Source organism: Furipterus horrens, unplaced genomic scaffold (genome assembly GCF_987537825.1).
Source record: "Furipterus horrens unplaced genomic scaffold, mFurHor1.1.pri manual_scaffold_17, whole genome shotgun sequence".
Taxonomy (NCBI): Eukaryota; Metazoa; Chordata; class Mammalia; order Chiroptera; family Furipteridae; genus Furipterus; species Furipterus horrens.
Window position 1 is genome coordinate 99257930 of NW_028327187.1, and position 25211 is coordinate 99283140.

The following is a 25211-nucleotide window of genomic DNA, read 5'->3' on the forward strand; positions in this document are numbered from 1 at the left end:
CACAAAATCACGTGCTCCAAGAAGCTTTCTTTGGAGAAGAGGATTGTCATTTTTGTACCCAGCACCTTATAAAGTCTCTAGTACATGGCAAACACTGAGTAGATAAAGGAACAAAGCAATTAAGGAAAGAAGGTAAGGAGGGAGGAAGGGAGGAGAAAACCAATGAACGAACCTGAATTTTGTTCCTTTTTCTCTAGTCCGCTGAGGTCAAGAGCAGGGGAAGAAAGAGTAGAGAGTGATGGTCCTTCCTCACTGGCAGGATTTTTCTCTTTATCCCCAACTAAGCCTCCTTTTGTAGTGTGGGAGCTCCATCAACCCCCGTTGTTTTTACCCGAGGTCGGACCAGTGTTTTCACGAGCTTCTCTTTGTGTCCTTAAGAAAAATAAGAGGCACAAAGCGTTCTCCTCCCTCAAAGCACATCATCACTCCTCGTTGTTGATGAGAGAACAATTTAGCACCCCATTTAATCAAGAGTTTTGTCGCATTTAGGTAGTACCCCTTTGTAGTTGTAGTGGAATGGCTATTCAGTAATGCTCTTGTTGCCTGTGAGCAGAATGAGCAAAGGAAAACCCTTGAAACTAGGTCTCTCAAAGGGATCGTCTGAATTTGCATAGGAAGAGAGAAAGGAGGCACAATCAAAATAAAACTCTGTCAGGACCTCATCTTTGATAGGCTTTGTATTTGTGGACTTCTCTTTGACTTTGCCATGTTTCCAGGCTTATAAATGATGTGGTTCTTTGTGGGTTTCTTGACTCAAACATGTTTGTAGAGGATGTCTGGTATTTAGATGGGTCGCTTGTTAGCGTAAATTTGTTCCCCAGGTATTTAGTGTGTCACTGTTTTTAATCACCTGCTAACTAATGTAAATTATTAATGCCTTTGGTTGTTGCTTTTTATGAGAATACAAATCCCATTAAAATGTCAAAAGTTGAAACTATCATCAAATAATGTTTCACTTTTCAACAAATTGGGACGTTTATAAATCAGGTAATGTATATTTTATTTGTATATCATTGTAGGTTAATGATAAAATTATATAGCAAAATATCATATGTCTTGTACTCTTTAATGAAAGTGAGAAGATATAGTCAGTCTCTATTACTGTGGTGGTGGGTTGTTTCCCTGTAGCTAGAATTCCAAGACAGTTCACACAGGTAGCCGGGGACTGCAGCCTCACCCCCCAATGCAGTTTTTACACCATGAAAGTGGACCTAGGTTCCCCAGACCAGCTGGGCAGTGTGGCAACTGCAACTGGAATGGCTCTCAAGACTAATTAATAAAATAATGCCCCATATGCAGCGAAGTGTTACAAATAATTAAAGCTCAAATGTGCCTTAGCAAATATAAACTGGCCAATTTTTATATCTTTTGAATACATTATCCTGACTTTTCCAGTTCCTCATTACTTGCCTCACTAGACTGACCCGTCTTCAATTAGTGTGTATTTTCTGGTCCACATATATTTTTTAAACTGACTAACTTTGTTTTACTCGAGCAGTCACTAAAGTGATATTTATTACTTGTCTACTCCTGTGATGAACCTAGAGAGAGTTTAAAAGCAGCAAATCATAAAGGGGGAATTTCTACGGAGAACTGCAATAAACTGTGAGCTTATTTAATTCCCTTCATCCTACCCCAAATCCAAACAGAGATTAGGTCTTGGTTATAAGAACACTGTCAGTAATAACTTTTTATTTCCATTCTTACTAATGAAATTGTTTATCATTAGGTTTTCATCTTTCAATTTAAACATCTCTATAATTCCTTCCCTAGAGACCATTAAGGACACCTTTAGAAGCTTCCTGAGACTTACTGGTTAAGATTTAGATGAAAGTAATCAATACATACATTATTAAAACAGTGGACAGAAAGCCATTACTGCATGCATGCTGTTGACAAATGAAAAGGCTTGAATAAAGTAGTTTACTTGTTCATTTGTCAGGCCATATATTATGCATGTTTGATTTCCTCAGAAGTCACCACAAAGTGAGAGAGAGGTTTGGAAATTCAATGTAATTATCCTGAAATCATGTTGAAGATTATACATTTATTTAACTGAATGCTATTATCAATGCTGACCTACTTCCTTTGGGTCCATTTCAGGACGTGTGCTAGCTTGATGAGTTCTCTGTTTTTTTTTTTAATACAGAAATAGAAAATGTCTTTGGGTGCTGTTTGTGAATGTTAAGATTCAAGTCAGCTCTGTGTTTAAAAATAAATGAGTTGTTCCCTATCACCTCTGAAAAATAACAAAAAAGGTTAAGATACAGTGATTCATCCCAATATTTGCTGGCCTGGTCTCCTGAGTTTTCTAAATAAGTTTGGTTTCCCTGCTGAGTTCTCTCTCAGTTATGTAATTATGCCCCCACTGAAATGTGTGGTTGGTTCTATTGGAGGAAACAGATATCTTTTCATCTCATCTTCATCACTAATGGAGTAAGCTACTTTTGTATAAGTTTGTTGTTTTAAGCAGTCACTTTTAGGAATAGAAAAGATTTATTTTTTTTTAAAGATTTAAAATTATTTTTAGCACTCCATTTCTAGGCATTTTAGGAAGTCTTCTGAAAAACCGGCAATGTCATCAAAACTTGATAAAGGAGTCATCTAGGATTTGCTGCTTCTCTTTAATGACGATAAGATAAAATATTAATAAGTTACAAATTGATTTCTCTACCAAAGTTCTCATTCTCACCATGTCAAAGTATTTTTGTATCTTAACAAGTACTCTTAAAATAACATTTGTTTAGTGTTTTAATGTTATAAAGCATATTTACACATATTCACATTCCTAAAAAAATTATTTTAGGAAAAACTGTAGCGTAATTAGAACTCCTGGAATATACTGACTCTTCTAGTGTCTACTGTATGCCAAGGGCTGAAGGTACAGTGGAGAACAAAATGAAAGTATGCCCCATGGACCTTCGAATTTTCGTGAGGGAAATACACAGTAAAGCAGTAAATTCATATGTAAAATCACATCAGTTCACTGCTCTGAAGGGAAAATAAGCAAAGCAGGGATAATTAAAGACTGAGAGGTAGTGGCATAACCGAGCAGGTCATATTTGCATAGAGGCCTGTGTGAGTGAATCGTCGTCGGCAGCCGTCCGTCTCGAGAGACGATGGTGTAGCTTCTTAAGTGTCTATCTGCACCGCCGAGAATGGCTGTGCAGTCCGACTCGGGAGTGACACGGCATCTGTCTCCTCCTGTGTTGAATTGACATCTTGCGATGACGCTGGAGTGTCCTCTCCAGTGGAGCTGAAGCTACAGAGCCTGGGCAGGGTGATATGGAGGGTCTGCTGTTGCCCATGCATCAGACCCCCCCTCTCTTCGCAGCTGAAGTGTCCAAGGGAAAGACGGAGTCGATACAGCTTGGCTTCAGGTGCGCCGCAGGAGTTGCCGGTGTTGACTACAACGTCAAACCGCCTTAGGGACTCCGGCTCCGGATTTTCTGTCGGGGTTTACTCCCTTAGCCTTTCCCCTGAAGAGGTATGCCGCAAGGCAGCGGAGGTTTTTTGGAGTCAGAGTTTTCCTTCTCTGATGTACCCTGACTGGAAGATCGAACCAGCGACACTTAGCTCGCAGGCCGACGCTCAATCCACTGAGCTAAACCAGCCAGGGCAAGTGTGAGTGAATAAGCCTACAGAAAATGTACAAGCCCAGTTGGAAGAACTAGTTTGGGGTGTTCAAAGAATAGCAAGATGGACCGGTGGCAGGTTGTAGAGAGCAGCAAAGGCCAGATAATGAATTGTCTTGTCTGCCATAGTTTGGAGGTGGATTTTATTCTGTGTGTAATAAGATGTCACTGAAGTACTATAAGCAGGGGTGATATGATCTGATTTATGTGGTGAAGTTGACTCTATGGAGAATTGATGGTAGGTGGAGCAAAGCGAAAGCTGGGAGAAAGTTAGGAGAGTGTTGAAGTCAGCTGGGAAAGGGGTAATGATGACTTGAACTAGAGTGGAAATGATAGATGTGGTGAAAAATTAGTTGATCCAAGATATATTGTGAAGCTAGAGCTGCTGGAACTTTAGATTGATGGGTTGCGGACTGTGAGAGAGAGCATAGAGTCAAGGATAACTCTGAAGTCTATGGTTTGAACAAATGGGGAAATGATAATGCCATTTACAGAGATAGAAAAAGTTTCAAAATGATTGTGGATGAGGGTACGGACATGGAACAGAACAAGAATTCCATCTTTGGATTATGTTGATAGAAAGAGACAACTGGGATGATTCAGAAATTATTCACCATTTATACTTGACAAACTCAAATTTTGACTGAGCCTCTTGAGAATGGATATAAATTAATTTGTCACAGGATTTCCTGATAATCTATTTGTATGTACTATTGCTTCAGAAGGAATTTCCAAAATTCAGGATTTAGGCTCAGTGACCTAAAACCTAAGTCTCTAAATGACCGTGGGAACAAATTGAGCTTTCACCAGTGATTTCTCAAGGTCAGCTCAGAACTTTAACAACATTACTATTGTCAGTAGGGAGGGACTTCCCCAGTGGTTGTTGGAAGCAGCCCAGCCTTAGGATTGGAAGTCAAACAGCTGTTCAAGAAGATGCTGTGTGGGCGCTAAACTATCCTTCCTAGTATCACAGATCTGTGAGCAGGCCGGACTCTCTTCTAGCCCGTGCCCTTGATCTCAGAGAACACAACTTCTAGTTTAAAAGAGTTCCAAAAAATAAACCTTAAGAAGTTTGGTAAACACAAACTCAAATTTTTTTTGTCACTGAGTGCAAATAGATTTTTTTTTTCTTTTTAGTGTTTTGGGATCTTTATTTATTTATGGAGGGGGGTTATTGTTTATGTAATTACAGTAGTCCCTGCTTTTTCTCCCTTTCCCACCTCCCCAGCTTCACCCTCTACCCTCCCTAAGTCAAATAGGGTTTTAAAAATAATAATTTCAGGCTTGAAATATGTCCACTTAGTTTTCAACTTTGCTTCCCATTGATTTCATCTCTTGCATAAATGTTGTTCATGTTGTTGACTCTCTGAAACAATGGCTAGGTGTATCTGATACTACAATCCCTTATCGTTCCTTTTATTTAGATGTAGATACATGAAAATAAGACAGACGTTTATGTACTCAGACTCAGAGGCAGAGAGTAAAAAGCTGATTGTCCCACAAGTATAAAGTGTCAGCTATGCAGGATGAGTAAGTTCTGGAGATCTGCTGTACGACATAGTACTTATAGTTAATACTGTATTGTGTACTTAACACTCATGCTAAATGTTCTTAGCACAGTAAGAAAACAAAGATGATTATGACCTTTCCTTTGTATCCCATATGCCCCATTTTCATAACTTCCATAATCCCAGCTATCTCAAATGAATATGAAGGGAATCCTTTTCCTTTCTGGGTGTGTGCTCTGTTTCCTCTTCCTTCCAAATTCTTTCAACCCTCAATCCCTTTGAATTTGCCTTAGATTCTTAGAGGCAAAATTCCTGCTACTCTGGTTAACTACATTTCTGGATCTTGCCTTTTTCCCAGACTTTGGCTTCTAATGAATTGGCCACTGATTGTCCATAAGTCATAATTTAGTAAATAAAAAACATCTGATGTGTTTGAAATCAGTAAATACCATGGCTCCTTAAATAAACAAGTTCATTATGACAGAATGTATTCAGCAACTTGCTAATAAGAAGTAAAAAACAATATGGGAGGCATATAGACAAGGTAGATTATGGAAACTAGAATGACAATATAGGATAACAACACTATTAAACAATGATCAGATGGCAGATGTCCTTGTCCTATGCCCACTCTGTAACCATTTGTTGAATGAATGGCACTATTGAATCACTTTATTTTTTGAATAGTCCATTTTTATTGTATTTTTTTCCATTATAGTGGGTCGCTTTAAATTTTAGGGTCTGTCTAGTGCTCTTTCATCTCCTAGCTCATACTGCAGATGAGATGAAAAGCCGCAACCAGAAGTTCAAACTCTGGAACTTTTGAATGTTTGGACATGAACATCTCTAGAGAAGAAATCACTGGGATCAGGAATGAGGAACTAATAAAGCCTCCTCTAGAGGAAAACTCACCCAGTGATTTCAAGGTTATGCTCAGTTTCTGGATCTGTAACATAAGAATAGTCCTGGAATAAGATATCTCCATTTTTGCCAGTTGATAGCATTAATTCTTTTCTTAAATTATTCACGAGACCAGGCTTTCACCCTCAAGTATATTATGCATCTGAACCAACCTAGCCACCATATAACACACTGTGCTTTTCTAACTGGGCATTCTGTTATTTATTCAGTGATATGAATTGAGTGCCGACTATGTGCCAAGCTATGGCTATAATTTTTATCATTAGTAAAGATGCCTAGGAAAGACAGTCCCAATTTGCCACCATGTAACAGGCCTGTTGCTAATTAACTGATCTAAATGTGTTGATTATAGACTATTTGGACTGGATTTCTGAACTTAGGCACAGTGGTTAGCAAATCACCACATTTTACAAATGAAGATATCAAGGCTCAGGGAGACTTCATGACCTGTTCTCGATCACACTACCGAGTTCTGGCCCAGCCCAGACTTGAACTTTAGGTCTTCTGCCAATGTGGGTAGTGCTCCTCCAGTCTACCTCCCAGGATGGTTCAGTCAAGTTCTGGGAACTAGTATGGAAACAGCGTATAGTCATTCCATCCGTTTCAATCTGAGTAACAGAAATAGAGCCTTGCCACGCCAATGGAAGTAGAGGTAAAATTCAGCTCCATGGAAGGTGTGCACCCTTGAAAGAGATCAGTGTTTTGTAAAGCAAGGGCTTTCACTTACATTCATAGTAATGGGGCCATCTTTCTCTGGGGGAGAGCAGCATGGCTTTACTCTCTAATGTCAGGACCTGTGCCCAGAGCTCTCATCAGCTTCTCTCCTCCATGACGTACATCAGGCGAATAAGTCTCTCGCCCTCTATCCCCTCTACACGTGGTTCTAAGCTACTTCTGTTTGTGATGTTATCAGGGATTTGTGGTAATATTCACTTGATCTTTGTTTTCTGCAAGGAGAAGGGACAGAAAAATACCGCCATTAATCAGTGACTTGATTCTTCTCTATTACTTTCAGGTCTTTAAAGTTTCTGATTTACTTCATGGTCATTAGGATTTTCTACTTACGTGGCTTCCAAATTATGATAATTCAGGGAACTTTTATTTGATGGCCTTAAATAAATCCTAACTTATCTATACTTTACTTTGCATTGGTAAAACATTCATAGTATACAAGTATACTTTTATACAAACGTCCCTACTCAACCAAACTATTGACTCCTTCAGGACAAAAATCAGGTCCCTACATTTTCCCTACCTTATACAGATCTTCTAATGAGTTAATCAACCAGCAGTGAAGTCAACCAGTTGGTTAATATGTGTGGTATATAAATACTATCCATCAGATAATTTAACCTTCAAAATAAATGGATTAACCTTGCCCTGGGATTTACTGCTAGTGTAACTTTCTATTATAGGATTCATAGAAATTTATTTTGTGGACCTTAAGAAGGAAAAATATCAATTTAGTATGCCTAGTTTTCTCTCAGTTGTATGGCAAAACATTATTTTCTTTTCACAAAGATTCTCTAAGTCTTTAGTAGTTGCTTGTAATTCTTCCACATCACTCTTTCAGACCTCAGCTGTCTTGGAAAGGGGAAGGTATGAATACTGACATCTAAATAGTGTAAAGATGTATATTGTATGTGTATGGGCTCTATAGATGATACCTTTTTTACATCTGCAGATAACTGAACCAACTTATCTGATTTAAAACCTTAATCATCGTCCTGGCTGCTGTGGCTCAGTGGATTTAGCATCGGCCTGCGAGCCAGGAGTCACTGGTTCGATTCCCAGTCAGGGCACATGACTAGGTTGCATGTCAGGTCCCCAGTTGGGGTCACGAGTGAGAGGCAACCACACAGTGATGTTTCTCTCCCTCTCTTTCTCCTTTCCCCTCTCTCTAAAAATAAACAAGCAAACACATAAATTATTTAAAAAATAAATAAAACCTTAATCATCAACTGTGAGACGAAATCAGTGTTGTGTATGAGTATAAATTTTTCCAAACGTCATTCAAATGCAGTCTGTCTTTGAAAAACAAGACACTTATTATCAAGGAGTCACGGTTCTTGACATTGAATGTTCTTGGTTTAGTTTTAAAATGTCTCCATTTCCTTCCTTTTAAAATGCGATGAACTGTTCAAAGAGGCAGTTTATGGTAAGTGGATGAGATGTTGAAAAATGGACTTTCCCTTATTTTAAGGCAGAATCTTCATGGGTTGGTTAGGTTTTTGTTGTTATTGTTGTTCATTTTATTTACTTACTTATTTAAAGTATTTATTTTGGCCATTGTTGTTTTGACTAAAGAAGGCTATCTCTTTTAAACTCAATGCCATAAGGCCCATGGATGCCCATCGCCTATAACAGTGTCTGGTACATAGTGCGTGCTCAAAATTCATTACACAAATAAATGGAAGGGGATCATATATGTAACTGATTTAAAATGACATATTTATAGCATTGTCCCCACAATAAGGAACATCACCACTTTTTTATCCTCTCATTTTCTTCAACGAACTGTTTCTCCCTTTGGGGGGGGAGGGCAGTTTTTACCCTCTGTTGCATTTTATCTAAATCTTCCCAAATTCTGAATATATAGTCACTTAATCTTCTAGTCCATCTACTTTCTTTTCTTAATTTCAGACAACGATGTGAAAATAACGGTACTTATGTCTTTGTGATGACAGAACTTCCTTTGTCTTTTCCTCGGGCTCATTTTAATCCTCAGTGACTCATGTTTAAGAAATGAACTGTGCAGCTGTGGCAGAGCTCAGCCCTTGGCAACCACCTGGGGGGCGAACAAGTGACCTGTCACAATGGATGGATGGTCCTTATCCTGGAATTATTTGCTGTCCACTTTTAACAATGGAAATGTGTCATCCGTGTCTTGAGGGTCTTTTTTTTTTTTTCCTCTCCTTTTTGGCAGGACCTTTAAGCTCTATTCCCTTATTTTACAGACCTTGCTCTAACCATTATTCCCACTTTCTCCTGTCTATGTCTGTAACGCATCCCTCTCTGCTCTGGTGACCAACTGTCCTGGTCCGCCTGAGACTGGCCTGGTTTCAGCATTGACAGTCCCGCATCACGCAATACACCTGAGTACCTAGCTTCCATCTTTCAGTCTATGTCCAAACCATTTCTAGCCTTAAAAGAACATGTCTTCCCTTTTCCCTGTAATCCACTTCCTGTCCTATCTTTCTCTTTGTGTTTTCAAAAAAAGTTACTACAAAAATAGCTTTTGTTTGAAATAAGTACTCCTTCTCCCACTCCCCACTGAACTAAACCTACTTCTGAGGCTACTACCCTCCACAGAAATTGCTCTTACCAAGTCCCACGTACACTTTTCAGTGCTGATTTTCCTCTACCTTGTGTGTTGTGATTGGACACGCTTGGCTACTTTTTCCCTCTCCAGCTCTGAGAACGTCTAGTTGAGCAGAATGGGATCCTTCCTTCCTCTGCCCTCTCCACTTCAAAGGGACTATTCATGCCTTGTGCCCGCAGCCCCCGTAATCTCCGGGCCTCCAGGTATCTGCTGTCCTCTGCACCTGAAACTTCTTTCCCCAGTTCATAACCTGTCTGGCTTCCTGCCACTCTCCTTTGTTACAGACTCAATTTAGGTGTTTTATCCTCCTGGTCTGCCTCCCTAAACAAACCTCCACCTGAGTTAGCATCCCCTTCCCCATGTTCTTATGGTGGGAGGCTGTGGAGGTTAGAAGTATAGACAGGGGTTCGAATCCTAGCACCACAGTGGCAAGTGACATGGGCAAAAGACAACTTCTCTGTGTTAAGAGTTCTCCAGGGAAACAGAAGCACTAAGAGATATAGATATAAAGAGATTTATCACAAGAAGTTGGCTCATATGATTATAGAGGCTGACAGGTCCCAAGATCTGCAGTTGGCAAACTGGGGACCCAGGAAGCTGAGCTGATGATATAGTTCCAGGGACCCAAGAGCGGGGAGAGCAGAAGGCCTGAAGGCTTGAAACATAGGAAGAGCTGATGGATGTTTCAGTTCGAGTCTGAAGATAAGAAAAAAAACAACCAATGTTCTAGTTCAAGGCAGTTGGGCAATCAGGCAGGGGGAAATTCCCTCTTACTTAGACTTTGTGTTCTATTCAGGCCTCCACCTGACTGGATGAGGCCCACGCACCTGACACCCAGCAGTACCTGTATGGGCACCAGATTCTCATTCACACCCCTACTCTAATTATTTCCCGGCCCCGTCTCTGTCTTTTTCTTTCCAGTGCCATTGCCCTGGGGCAGATCTTCATCATCTTTCACTGAATTCTTGCCACTGCCTCTTTAACGGGTCTCTCTGATTTTATTTCTGCCTTTCTCACAGATATACTCTTTATTCATGTCAGGGGACTATTATCTGAAACAAATACGTCTCCATGCCAGTCCCCTTCTTAAATCCTTTCAAAGGTTCATGACTACCTACAACACAACACCTAAGCTCCTTAGCAGGGCATATATGGCCATAAGCTGAGCTTCAAATTCTGGCCTCAAGGTCTAATATAATGTGAGAAGACAATGTCCTGCTTCATCTCTGGACATTTCCTCTCCTTATACTTTATGTCCCAGAAACAGTGGCCTACTTTATGTGTGTGTGTGTGTGTGTGCGTGTGTGTGTGTGTATCTTCTGTCTTCATACTTGCATTTTTGTCTTCTTTTCTCTTCCTCTGACCTGTTCTTCCTTGGCTAGCTCATGTTGATGCTTTAGAGTTCTTTGTGAATACTATCTTCTCTTGGAAGCCTTTCCCAATCCCCTTTCCCATATATTGCCCGACTATAGCACTTTCCACATTGTGTTGAAATCATTTCTAGGTTTGACTCTTCCATTATGCAAATACTGTAAGCTCTTAAATAGGAGGGGCTCTTTTGCATTCAACTTAGTATTTCTAGTCTCTTGTACAACCACTAACACATAGTAGCTTAATGAAAGGAACCATCACTAACTTTATAATTAGTAATGTCAGTATCAGTTGCCTCTTATCAAGTCTAAATGGAAAGGCTGGACAAAATAATAATTTTCTTGAAGTTGGAAAAATTATAAATAGAAAATTCAAGAATACAAAAACTGTTTACATATGCACCCCCACCCCACATACACATACACGCAGATTTCAAATGAAATATTAGAGGGAGAGTCAGACTCACCTGTAAGCAGAGTAAATAATCCACCTACTCTTTATGATTTCAAGGGTGTAAGAATATCATGCTATATAGAAATTACGTCTCCATCCACAGGCTGAATCCTAATATTCCATTTATAGAATTTCATTATTTTGGCTCAAACACCTCGTGTCTCTCTACTAAATTGTAAATAACTATGGAAGATGAATCATTTTGCAAAGAATCAGAGTCAGACTTCCTTTGAATGGTGAACACCATTATGATTTTATTTGTAAGTGTATCATACAGTACAGTTTTAGAGAACTCCTATAACATATCTGAAGTTTGCTCGTAAAGGAGCTGATCATTTTTCTCCTAGTAAAGGGCTTAAATTCAGTAGGCAACACTAATAAAATAGGATAGAACTGTTTTGCAGGACATGAAGAATGAAGCTTTACATCAGGGTAATTATTATTACTGTAGTTTTCACACTGACCTATTAGCATATATGTGCTACTTCCTACTTTTGTGAACATCATCACTTCTGATATTGCCGATTCAGGGTCAGTAACTGTCTCCTATGGTTTCAGGGTATCTGTGTGTTTATCCTAGCCTCACCCGGTGTCTCATAGATCTTAGCACTCAGTGATATGTGGATTTTATTGTTTTCACTCTCTTTCTAGTGCCTTAGTTTTCTCCCTTCTTTTGGTCCAGAAACTTCTTGAAGGCAGAAACTATGCATTTGGCTTTTCTTTTAACCCCCTATACCAAGGAAGATTGCATGTTTGAGATTAAATCTGATAACAAGCCTAGGTGACCTCAAGTGAACTATTCTGAGGCTAACCATTTGTAGAAAATTGTATCCGCCAGTGTATCTCAACACATTTCTACCATTCTCAAAGAAATCACAATGAATAATGCAATGGGTATTTTTTAAGCACTGAGTTTTTTTCCTCAGTTTACTGTTAATGTATTGTTTTATTCATTGTCAGATACTTTGGCAAAATTAATGGTTGTGATTTGGACTGGTTATATACTTGAATGTAGCCCCAATTCTTCCAAAGGGCTCTTGGGCTTTCCATTACATTCTGGATATTTATTCTTTTGGATATGTATATGTTTTCATTACCCTTCTTAGGGTTTCATGATATGTATCTTACGACTTGAGCTCTAGATCTTAAGTCTGGCAGTCAGGTTATATAAATAAATCACTCCCCTTCTTAATGAAAGAGCATTAACATCCCTTGAAAGCTTTCACAGTCTCTCTAGAACAGTTGACAAACACAGTTGTTTGCTGATTAACAGAAAGATCCGTATAGTCTTTATTCCATTTTATAACTATCAGTTTATAAATAAAGGATACAGAAATTGACCTGGGAATTTCATAACCAAGCTCTAAGTACCCAGGATTAGTTTTGAGACGAATGTCACAAGCCAAATAAGCATTTCTTTCATTTCATTTCACAGGCCTTCAAGAGGGAATTGAAAACGAAAGAACCTGTAATCATGAGTACTCTTGAGACTGTACGAATATTTCTGACAGAGCAGCCTTTGGAAGGACTAGAGAAGCTCTACCAGGAGCCCAGAGGTAATGGAACGTGGAACTGTAATAACATATAGATAGAAGGATCAGTGGTGACAGAGCAGCCCACCCATTCTGGCAGCCAGGGTCTGGATAGCTCTCATACTCCCTAGGTTAAATAGAATTGATTCAAATTGCACATACATGTTGAAAAAGAATTAAGAATCATCAGCCACCATGCATAAATAGTTTTGTGCATTCACAAATACGCACTAAAAGAGATTAGTGATCAGCTATTGAAACATTTTGAAAATAACAAGCAAAAGACATTATTCTGTAAGGAGGAATTCTGCTGTTACAAAGACCCACGTTAATTGTCAGTGTCAGAGCCTGGGTGACGTACAGTAGAGCTTGCGGTGTGCACACTAACCTTTTTCTCCTCATAGCTTAAATGGATCTTGGATTATCTGGTTCCTGGTAGGTAGAACACATTCACTCAGGAAGACAGACTTGAGATGTATTGAATCGTATCAAAAGTTATGCCAAAGTGCAGAAGAGCAATTAATCTGTAGGTTGGCCTCTCATTAAACTGTACTTTCTTTTAGTATGACCTTTTCAACAATGTTTTTTTTTTTAAACAAAAATGAATGTGGCCTAAAACGTTGCCATATTACCCATTTAGAGCTGCCTCCTGAGGAAAAAGCCCAAAATGTTGCACGACTCTTACGAAAGCAGGCGGAGGAGGTCAACACGGAGTGGGAAAAACTGAACCTGCACTCCGCTGACTGGCAGAGAAAACTCGACGAGGCCCATGAAAGGCTGCAGGAACTTCAGGAGGCCACCGATGAGCTGGATCTCAAACTGCGACAGGCGGAGGTGATCAAGGGGTCCTGGCAGCCGGTCGGGGATCTCCTCATCGACTCTCTTCAAGATCACCTTGAAAAAGTCAAGGTACCATTTTCTGTAGCACTTTGCTTCGGAGCCCTCTGAGAGACTCCAGGGAGGTTCTAATCTGAACTCTAGTGCAGGATTTTCTTCTTAGAAAGTTCAAAATAGGGCCCCTGAACATGAGAAATCAGTCCATCTTTCCCTGCATAAGCCTTCTTGCCTGTGGTATGTTGTTCACGAGGCAAGAGTGGTCTGACCATCTGTCTTCAGTAATATCAAGTGAAATATTAAAAAGTTACAGGGCAAAAAATTATTTTAGTTTTGCTATTAGGACATTAAGTGTTTGTAATAAAGTGGTCTAATGTGTCTGTGTGCATGTGCGTGTGTGTGTGTGCACGTGTGCACACACATTTTTTGTGGTATTTAGTACCAGAATAGGAAAATATGCAAAACTTAATCAAGAGCCAGGAGTCTAGGTGTTGGCCTTTTTGCTAACTAAATCATGTGGCTTGGGTGAGTTTATGGTATTGTTATGGCCATTAGCATTGCCCTTCCCTTAGAAGGCAATGTGTCTAATATAATTTTGACTTTTATTAGTCCACTGTAGATATTAGGAAATGTCATTATATATTTGGAATACTTTTTAAATTTAAATGCATCGGGGTAACATTGGTTGATAACATTAAACTTCAGGTGTACAACTTTATGATGTGACATCTGCACACTCTATCATATGCCCACCACCCAAAGTCTAGTCCCTTTGGGTTATCATGTATTTGACCCCCTTTATGCTCCTTACCATTCCCCCCAACCCCATACCCCTCTAGTAACCACCCTACTGTTGTCTACAATACTGTCCATGAGACCCAAGTTACACTCCCTGGGGCACAAAGTTAATAAATATATTTATAAAGAAAGAATATACATATTTAGGAGTATCATGGTGAAAACTCACAACTTGCAACATATTCTGTTTACTAGTGTCAAAACCAACAAACATCCTCCCTGATTCAAAATCAAAATAAGTGAACTGCACCTGCACTTGGTGTGCCTGCCAGCACCCTCATTCCAGAAGGTCTTTTCTACCTTGCTTGTCATGGCACTGCTCCATCCACCTTCTTTCTTCCTCTATTTTCCTTAGTTCTGAAACTCTACCTGGCCTTCAACTATTGGGGTGCCCAAATTTCTAACCCTACTTCAATTCTCTTTGTATTGTATACATGCTCCTGGTTGGAAATATCATGCATGGTGACAAATCTGAATGTCTAGTCTGGATCTCTTTTCTGATCTCCTAAAATCCATATACCAAGTTCATTCATCCTCCTGTTTGTCCAGTTCACTACTGCTATCCCCTTTTACCTGCCCATTCTTCTGTGTTTTCTTTTTTCTTTTTTTTTTTTTTTTTTTGGTGGTGGTGGTGGGGTCAGCCGATGCTGTGTAACTAGTTTATTTTTTATTTAATCTTTATTGTATTTTTCCATTACCATTTAGTCCCCTTACACCCCCCTCCCCCCAGCAATCACCACACTGTTGTTCATGTCCATGAGCCCTTTTTCCTTTCGCTCAACCCCTCCTCCTTCTCACCTCCCCTACTAGCTGTCATCCTGCTCTCCATCTATGAGTCTGTCCCCATTTTGCTTGTTAGTTCAGTTTATTCATTAGATTCCACATGTGAGTGAAATCATTTGGTATTTGCCTTTCTCTGACTGGCTTATTTCACTTAGCATCAGTTTTCCAGGTCCATCCATGCTGTCATAAAGGGTAAAACTTTCTTCCTTTTTATGGCCGAGTAGTATTCCATTGTGTAAATGTCCCATAGTTGTTTTATCCACTCTACTGATGGACATTTGGGCTGCTCCCATACCTTGGCAATGTTAATAACACTGCAATGAACATAGGGGTGCTTATGTTCTTTCAAATTAGTGTTTTGGGTTCTTTTGGATATATTCCCAGAAGTGGTATCTCTGGGTCAAAAGGCAGATCTATTTTTAATTTTTTGAGGTATCTCCATACTGCTTCCCACAGTGGCTGCACCAGTCTGCATTCCCACCAACAGTGCACTAGGGTTCCCCTTTCTCCACATCCTCGCCAGCACTTGTTGCTTGTTGATTTATTGATGATGGCCATTCTGACAGGTGTGAGATGATATCTCATTACGGTTTTAATTTGCGTTTCTCTGATGATTAGTGATGTTGAGCATCTTTTCATATGTCTTCTGGCCATCTGTGTGTCCTCTTTGGAAAAGTATCTTTTCAGGTCCTTTGCCCATCTTTTAATTGGGTTGTTTAGTTTTTTGGTGTTGAGATTTGTAAGTACCTTATAAATTTTGGATATTAACCCCTTATCAGATGTATCAGCAAATATGTTCTCCCATTCTGTGGGCTGTCTTTTTATTTTGTTGAATATATAGGCTTTAGAGCAGACATCTGGGGTTTCTTTATAGCCATATCTGTCATCCATGATCATTTGTAGGATATTGAGTATAGATGGAGAATATATGCAGCATGATTTAATAACAAAAAATCACTAAAGTAGAACAGCTGAAATATCAACTGGCCCTTACTCAACCCTATTTGCAGTTTTCCTTTCAGTTCCCCTCTCTTACCTGTTCTTGATTCTAAGACCAAATTGGCTTCCCATACCCTAATTGGTAAGACTCTCATTCATTCTGATTTCAATAACAAAACATATATACATTAAATATTCCTTTAAAAAGAGCATATATATATACATATATATATATAATCTCAACACCTGTATCTTTCTCAGACATAGATATACTTAAGTTATGATACCTACCAGAATATTTATGTACTGGTCCAAATAGATCTGATTATTTTGGTTTCTAAAGCAGTATTGTATAAGTATTTTTTGCATATTTTAATTAAAGTTATGGATTACATAAATTCATATATATATTCATTCCTTTCAGTAGCTCCTCTTTCACGGTGCAAATAAAATAAATTAATTTCCTCTGTTGCATTTCAACAACACCAGGTTTGGAACTCTGAAGCTTTGGTAGTGGTAGTTTATAAGGGGTGAATTTGATTAAAATTTACTTTGGAAAGAAGTAGAAGCATATTTAAAACCACTGTTCCTGTTTTTCTACTCAGCAATTTAAGGCCTTGGAGATTCCACACTTCAGGGAACTCCAAACTAATAGCTAGGCATGCAGCCGGAAGAACACTTTATATACCCACCTTAGTTCATACTCATTACCCTTAGTGACTCTATCATAATATCTACTTCCATTCTGATATCATTTGTTAAAGAAGTAACTGTGGAATGTCTGTTTCTGTAGGATTTGGCATTATATCATTTCCATTAGCAAACGTGGCTTTTGGGGTCATAGAATGGATGAAATGTTAACAGCTAAGTCTGGGACACTGGAAAGGGCATTATTGCTAGCTAATCATCTTCAGGGCAATATATGTGTAGTAAATCAAGAGAAAGGACTATAATGTTAATATTGACAAAGAGAATTGCAGCCTTCCAAATATAGCTTCCATAGGAATAACCACTAGAATAATATTTAAATTTTAAATGCCTCTTTATTTTTTAAATCCTTAATTTATACTACTTACCAAAGATTTTAAAATCGGAATCACAATCTCTCACTTTACTGGAAATAATACCAGTGCTTACATGACTACACAGATATTCTTACTCTCCTTGTAGTAATGGGGACTCTGAATAGCTCCTTGAATCGCTAGGTGCTCTACATTGATCTATAAATGGAATGTAGGCAGGTTTTACTAAAGTAGAATATCTTTCAAACCTAAAGTCTACATATTACAGTTTTGTTCTTAAGGACAATTCCTGTGGGAACTAGTTTGTGTGAGTTGTTGTTTTTCCAAATTTTCTTTTTGTTTTAATCTACCATGGTTGCTTTACACAGGAAGTGGCACATCATTCTTGAGCCAAGAATATTTCACTGCCTTCAGTTGGCCTGTTAACTTGAAACAGAGTTTTTCCACACACAGTAGGGAAACTCTCCCAGGCTGCCATCTTAGAATATGCAAATTTGTTATACCTATGTAGTTAGGAATTTTCTGGTTTCTCTCAGAATTTTAACCTACATTATTTTTTTTACTGGAAAAAATCACTGGCAGGGAATCTATGAGTTTCTCCCCAAAGTTCTTACAGTGAAACATTTTGACTAGACCTTTTTCAAATTAAAATTTGGAATAATGTAATGATGTGTATAGGAGACAAGAGACTATGACGAAGCCAGCATGCTGTCCTGACTTATTTATGTTTAACATTTACATCTAAAAATGTAAGAAGAAACCTGGCAAATGCATCTTCTCAGGCCTACCATCCTGAGTCCGGGTGGGTGGATTGGTTTATCTGAGAAATTGATCAAAGCATGCTGTCTCAGAATATGACATTGGCAAAACCAAGTATGTTTCCTCCTGATGGATAATGTGCAATGTGACATCACATGTTAGAATGTCTTCTTCACTTTGGCAAGCAGGAAACTTTCAGCCATGTATACACAACTCTGTCTTCCCTCAGTGCTTTGGTCATCTTAGCCCTCAATTCTAATATCTTATTATTATTATTATTATTATTATTATTATACAAGTTTTGTTCTGTGTGTGTTATTTATCAGAGTCAGCCTTATATATGAGTTCTGCAAATAAATGTGTAATTCTTTCTTATAGAGATAGGGGATGTGTAGTTAGACAGAACCATCACAAACAGGGCAGCCTTGGGCATGATTCCAAATATATGAGCTCTCCCAGCTCCAAATAAAGGAATGACATCTCTGTGACAAATGAGTTGTACTGCCTTTAGTAAGAAGAGGAAAACTAACTAATATTTTCTTCATGATTAACCGGAAATGAAGTGCTCTGTGAAGGTTTCTGTTGTTCTTTCTATACAAGTGTTATGTGTATTATATAAGCCTTTGATCAAGAAGAAAATGCAAACAAAAAAGATGCAGTCTTCTAGAAATCTGGATTAAGTGTGGAACTAGTTCCCGTCGTATGGAGCAACCAGGGTTTTATCTACTTTTCAAAGCATATGATGGGGATGTTTAAAAGCATATGATTTGCCCTTGGGTATCTGGTGATGAAAAAGCATAGTATAGTAAAGTCTCACTTATATACTTTAAAAGAATTGTATATTTTTTCATGGAATGGTCATTGTTGGCTTTAATAGAGCTTAGGAACCACAGTAGGAATTAGTCATCTTAAAATTCCTTACCAAATTATTTGTTAAGTGTAAAATTAATTGTAACTTAGCATTGCCAGGAGGTCTTATTACTGAGTTTCCATGTGTTCTCTCACATTTTCTTCTTTGTTTATAAAGTGAAAAGCCAACTCCTGAGGACATGAGGACAGCAATGGCAACTCTTCCTTCCCCAAGGCATCTGATTTTAGATGGTGCTGTGTTTGTTTGAAAAGCCCCTACCTCCATGTGGGCAAATAGGACCTGCATTTACCACGCTATTCCCATCCTGCCTTTGAAACTTCTAAAAAGACCATGCCGAGTAATTGTTTCAGACATCTGTTTAGCATACTTTGAAGTGCATATAAGTTCTTTTTCAGTTTCATTTGAACCCCAGCTGTCTTCACCAAAGTCTGTAATCAATCTGAATTAAGTTGTCCTACTTCTCCTAATAAGTCTCTTATTAAGTTCTGCATCAGCCTCTTAGGGGGACTTAAAAGTTAATTCATGTAGAATTGCCATTTTCTACTAATTCATTTGTCAGCTCTCCAAATTCCAACAAAAACAATCACAAAGACTATTAATTTGGCTCTTCATAAACAACTTATGTAAGTGTAGTATACATTGGAACCAAGCAAACAATTTAAAACAGTGGGTGGCAGGAAATGAGTTAATGACATTCAACACCCTTTCTTTCTGACTGTTTTGAAATGCCTTCTACATTCAGAGCCTAAAGCCATTTATTAAATAAGAGAAACATCCCTCTGCTTTTACTTTCATAAATTAGGTAATTACTAAGTGAACTTTGCTTAAAGATAGGAAAAAGCTTTAGAACAGTTGCAAAAGGAGCATGCTCTTTTTATTATTGAACTTATTTTAATGTGGACTTTTTGTGCATGCCTTTGATGGACTGTGATAAAAGAAGCAGCTGGAATTGGCTACCATTGTTATTGCATCCAGTCAGCTCTTCTTCTGGTCATGGGATATTTAGAAGGACATGGCTAAATCAAAATGTTCAGCTAATGAGTTCATCTGACATTATTCTACTAAAGAAGTATTTCATTAGATAATAAAAATTTCTCCAAAGAATGCCATTCTTCCTACTATTTGAGAGCAACCATATCAAAAATTGATCCTTTAACATGCCAATCCTGTTTATGGAGAATTTACTCCAGAAGCTTGATTTGTGGCTGGTAGTAATTATAATACTATTCCTGAAGAGTCCTGGGTAATAAAAGGCTATTCAAAACATAGGTAATACATGATCAGCATTAACAGCTCTAAACACTCAATCACTCATTCATTTATGATAAGGTTAAAACCTATCCCCAAAGAAGTCTGACCTCATTATAGAGTGTGAACATTTAATTTATTTCTTGAATAAAATTGTACTGGGAATTGTATGAATGCCATCTTCTGAGGGAACAAGCATTTTTATTAGCTTGTGTGTGTATGTGCATACACCTTATTAACTAGAAACACCTCTAAATGTATGAGTTCTTTATGTAACTGAAATTCCCTAGAAAGTGGAAGTATCATACATGGCCCGTATGTGTTCCTATTTTTCTTTGATATCTACCAAACTTGTAACAAGTTTTCAGGTCACCATTCCGTTACTCTCTTACCATAGGCACAACCAGGAATGATTTAAGAGCAGACAACCCAAGGAGTGACCTCCTGCTGTGTTCCTGTCATGCTTGCCAATTACAATCTTCCAAATTGCACAGTTACCGTTGGCTCCATTTTGACACCTCTCACAACCTTACATTAACTAAGTTAAGCAATGGGGTTGAATGATTGGTAAACCAGTTTTCTGGGTATTCCGGAGACAGGTGTGCCTATGATACTAATGTAACCCTCACATTTCAAGGGAGGCTAAAAAGAGTAAACTCTTTCATAAGAATATTCTAGTTATATTTAACAGTTACTATGGACTTTTCCATCAACCACATTTGCCAAAAGTGGTGCTCCTCAAACTTTTGAGCATTCGTTCTCTTAATGGCCAAGGAGATGAAGCCTGGTTAATCTTCCCCTTGCACCTGCTTACACCATTTTTCCATGAGCCTGGAATTTCTTTGATGTTTCCTGTTTTTTTTTTTTTAATGTCACATCAATTTTATGACCTTCTTTGTAGTGTATTTGTTGTGTTTTAATACAAAGACCTCTTTCTCTAACATCTCAAGTGAAATGAGCCCTCCAGTATAACCCCCTATGGTTCTGCAAGCATAATTTGAGAAGCAGGATATGAAAAACTGTCCAACTTACACAGTCTAGATCTCTTCCCATCACTTTCTTTCCTTTATGTCCACATACATGAAGAGTAGATCCTTGCCATTTCAAATTCACCTTTTGCAATTCCTTTCTTTTTAAAGATTTTAGTTATTTATTTTTAGAGGCAGAGAAAGAGGGAGAGAGACATCAATGTGTGGTTACCTCTCACCCGCCCCAATGGGGACCTGGCCCAAAACCCAGCCATGTGCCCTGACTGGGAATCAAACCAGTGACCCTTTGATTCAGAGGCTGGCGCTCAGTCCACTGAGCCACACCAGCCAGGGCTACCTTTTGCAGTTTCATCTGATCCTTAGGAGCTCTTTCTAATTTTAAACATGTCTCCTTTGAGGCTTTTGTGCAGCAATCACTTAACTAAGGACTCAACTGGTGTTATGGGTCAAGTTCCCTGGAAGCAGACCCTAGGAACAGAGGTCTGGGTGCTCATGATTTATTGGCAGTCTGCTTTCTGGGGAAGCCTGTATGGGAGTTAGGGAACATAGCAATGGAGAAGAAAGAGGCAAGCAAGATGACACCTCAGGCAAAATCCTGCTTTGTGTCCTGATCCATAAGGAGAGTGCACTGGAGTATAAACCACACAGCAGAGTTGTCTTTTTACACCCTAGCCAATCACTGGCTGTGGCCAGCAATTTGTCAATAAGTATCAATTAGCTCTGAGAAGGGGTGAACACTATCTGTAGCATTTTCCAGTTGTCCTGGTGTAAATACTCTCACCACGGCAGATTCAAGCTACCAACGTGATCTCACTGAACTCAGAATTGGGAAGAGACACATAATTGATTCTCAGGCCTTGCTCAAGCACCTCATTGGCTGTGGCCCACCTTGGGGACATGAATTGCCTCCTAGGCAAAGGATGTGTGTGTACCTCCTGGGTTACGGGACTCCCAGCAGTAGAGGTCACCTTTCTAAAGAAGACGGGCAACTGTGAGACATTAATAGCCAGCCAACAGCCACAGCAGCTGGAGGATAGAAGCCAGGCCAGGAAAAGTGCCCGCTACAGCTAGAGAGCAAAACTAGTAATCCGCTCAGCCTCCCTATCTCAGTGTGGCTTCTTCAATGCTGTTTTGTTCTTGTACGTGCAGCAATTCTTTACAAGTGATAGAAATTTTGTTTCTTTATGGAAAATCCACCCTCCCCTGAGCCCACCTCCTAGGAACTTATTGGAATTGATAATAGAAGAGTTTAATGACTATGTCTAAGAAAGTGATGATTTCTTAGTAAAAAATGGCTTTATAAGTGATCTGGGCTTTATAGGTATATAATCTAGAAGTGTCTGATTTGATCATATATTTTTGCTCTATAATTTTGGCATAAATAATGGCCTGCTCTTTCTGAATCTCTCTTGTGGAAGACATTCGGTTCCTTACTCCCACTTTCCTATTGGTGTTTTAATGGCACCGTTTGGCAGTTGCTTCAGATGACTTCAAGCTAAACTTGCCTTCCCCCTATTCTTACTTTAAAATTAAGATACTTAGTCACATAATTTTTATGTTGTTTGAATGTTACCATATTTACCAATAACAGTGATTAAATTTACAAATTCTCTTCATAATTTCCTGCTAAACAGACTAATTATAAGCAAGTGCTTTGAAGAGTTTCTGAAACCAGGACATTCAAAATACTTGAGATGGATCAACTTTTTCAAATTAAAACAGCTTGCTAGTTATGAATAGTGGATAGCTTATCAAAGAGTTCCTACACTATAACTTATTTTGTCAACCCATTGTGGATCTCTGCTCTGGGTAGAGGGTATATGTTTTTGTGTAAAAATGGAATTGGATGTGTGGGTAAAACTGGAAGACCAAGTAAGAGAATGTAGGAAATAGTTTTAACTGTGTTAATTGGTGAAAGGGGGTGTTTTTCCCCAAATATGATGCAAAATCACTATGCTTCAATGCCTGTGGAAAAGTTCATAGTTGTGGTCTAGGGTAAGTGGTATATGCAATGAGAATTATGGAATAAATATAATAGAAATAAATGTCTTAAAGTAGACTTTAATGTTAAACAAGAAACATTCAAAACAAACTTTCCCTTATTTCTGGAATCCTGGGGTTGGGGTGGGGGGTATAAATAAAGGAAATTTTACCTTAAAAGCATTTGGATTAATGTTCAATGTAAAATTGAAATAGCTCTGTGTAGACCCACTCAAACCGAGTATATAATAAATAATTGAGTTTGTTGAATTAGGTAGAGTAAGGGTACATTGATTTTCAATGTTTCTGAAAATTGGTCCACATATCATTGTTATGTTTTTGTTTGTAAACTTCAATACTTATTAAGTTTTCACAGCATGTTCAGCCCTGAAACGTTAAACTCTCTTAACCAGAATGAGGCTGGAGAATCTAACACAAAGACAAATTTCTATTTCCTTTTAAAGAATTTATTTTTATGATAATCTTTTTTCTTCAGATAGTTAAGAGCCTGCCAATCCTGCTTCAATATACACTGGTTTTTAGAAGTCATATTCCCTGGGATTCCACATTATTATAGACTCAGTGGGCTCATTCAGAGCTTTTCCCTATCAAATATTTAAATCCTATCATTGATCTTCACATGGCAAGTTAGCAAAGGTAGTAAAGTTAATTTATCAGCAATATATGCCAGCGTACAGTGACTAAATAGAGACTAATGTAAATAAAGAAAGTAAGCAATATATTGGTTTATTTTTTTTAGAAGCAGTGACAGACCACCTCTGAGTTTCATTTTATTTACTTATTTTCCTACTTTAAAACATGTTAACCCAATTTGGAATCCATACAATTGCTGTGAACCTAAATCCTATTCTGTCATAGCAGATAATACCCATTTAATTGCCCTGTGGATCAAGGCTCTTGTCTGTCCCAAGGACAAATAAGCCACATGCAACAACATTTCACTCACTTCACTCACTACTTGTCAGTTGACTGTTGGTCTCCACGTATTTCTAGCAGGGACAGAGAACGGTTCATTGTTTTCAATCTCCACAAACCCCACACTAGAATTGCCACAAGGGTTATCCAATATAATGACTTCTGTGCATCCAATAAAGTATAAGGTTAAAAGAAATATAAGCTAAATAAATGAGCATGAGTTCTATTGATCCTTGGGCTTACAGCGGTGAATAAAATATTACAACTGCAACCACCCTGACATTTTGTTATAAAGGTTGGAGGAAGACGTTTGCAAGGTTGTCTCAGTATTATAATAGCCTGGGGTTTGGGGTTGAATGTCACCTGCTAGGTAGGTCTTAGTGAAAGCTGACCCACTTTGACTTTCAAAAATAAAATCTTGAATTCATAATGAAAAGATTATTTTTTTAAAGAGGTTAAAGCCTTGCTGCAACTAAAATACTATTCTTCTTTAGGTAACCAATCCAGTATCACTCCCACAGGCTTTTGAGAATGCCATCGTACTCCCTTTTTGAAAAAGAAAAAATCTATTGCTATTACAGTATGATGTCTTTGTTAGTTGAACACCAATCACTTTTTTAAAGGGTGGATTTGGCCAATGACTGAATTCTTTTGAAGTAATATTTGACTACATAGATTATTAGACAGCTTGATACGTGGACACATTTGTGTAAGGAATAATTAATTCATCATTTGCATGTACTTAAGTGGACATTATCGTGATAGCAGTTGCCATAACAGAACATAATAGGATATGAAAGATTCGAGGAATATTTTAAAGTAGAAGCCCTCAATCTATGATGGAAACAATGAAAACCTGAGTAAACTCTTAACTCCATTGAAGAAGCTAGATTTCTCTCACACATACATACGTCGAGGTAAAAATAATAACCACTAATCTATCCAGAGGACAACATTGGTTGGAAGCAATGTGTAAGACTTTGTTTTCAGGCTAGGAATATGATGACATGAAGATGAACCATTATTTTAAAATGACCAATCTAAGTTCCAAACATGCTGTTGCATAGACTTTTAAAAGGATTTTATTTATTTATTTTTAGAGAGAGTGGAAGGGGGGGAGGAAATGAGGGAGCAAAACATCAATGTGTGGTTGCCTCTCACGTGCCCCCAACTGGGGACTTGGGCTGCAACCCAGGTATGTGCCCTGACTGGGAATCGAACCAGTGACCCTTTGGTTCGCAGGCCAGCACTCAATCCACTGAGCCACACCAGCCAAGACTGTTGCATAGATTTTAATTCATTTCATTTGA

The 25211-nt window shown here is 38.4% G+C and overlaps 1 protein-coding gene across 2 annotated transcripts in view; it reads left to right on the forward strand.

Moving 5' to 3' along the window:
- DMD (dystrophin) overlaps positions 1-25211 on the forward strand; it is a 1939482-nt gene that overhangs the window by 1594684 nt on the left and 319587 nt on the right. For both annotated transcript variants that reach the window (XM_090265340.1, XM_090265335.1), the window contains 2 exons: positions 12646-12766; positions 13383-13651. In XM_090265340.1, the coding sequence (XP_090121466.1) occupies positions 12646-12766; positions 13383-13651 (390 nt within the window). The remainder of the gene's footprint in view (positions 1-12645; positions 12767-13382; positions 13652-25211) is intronic.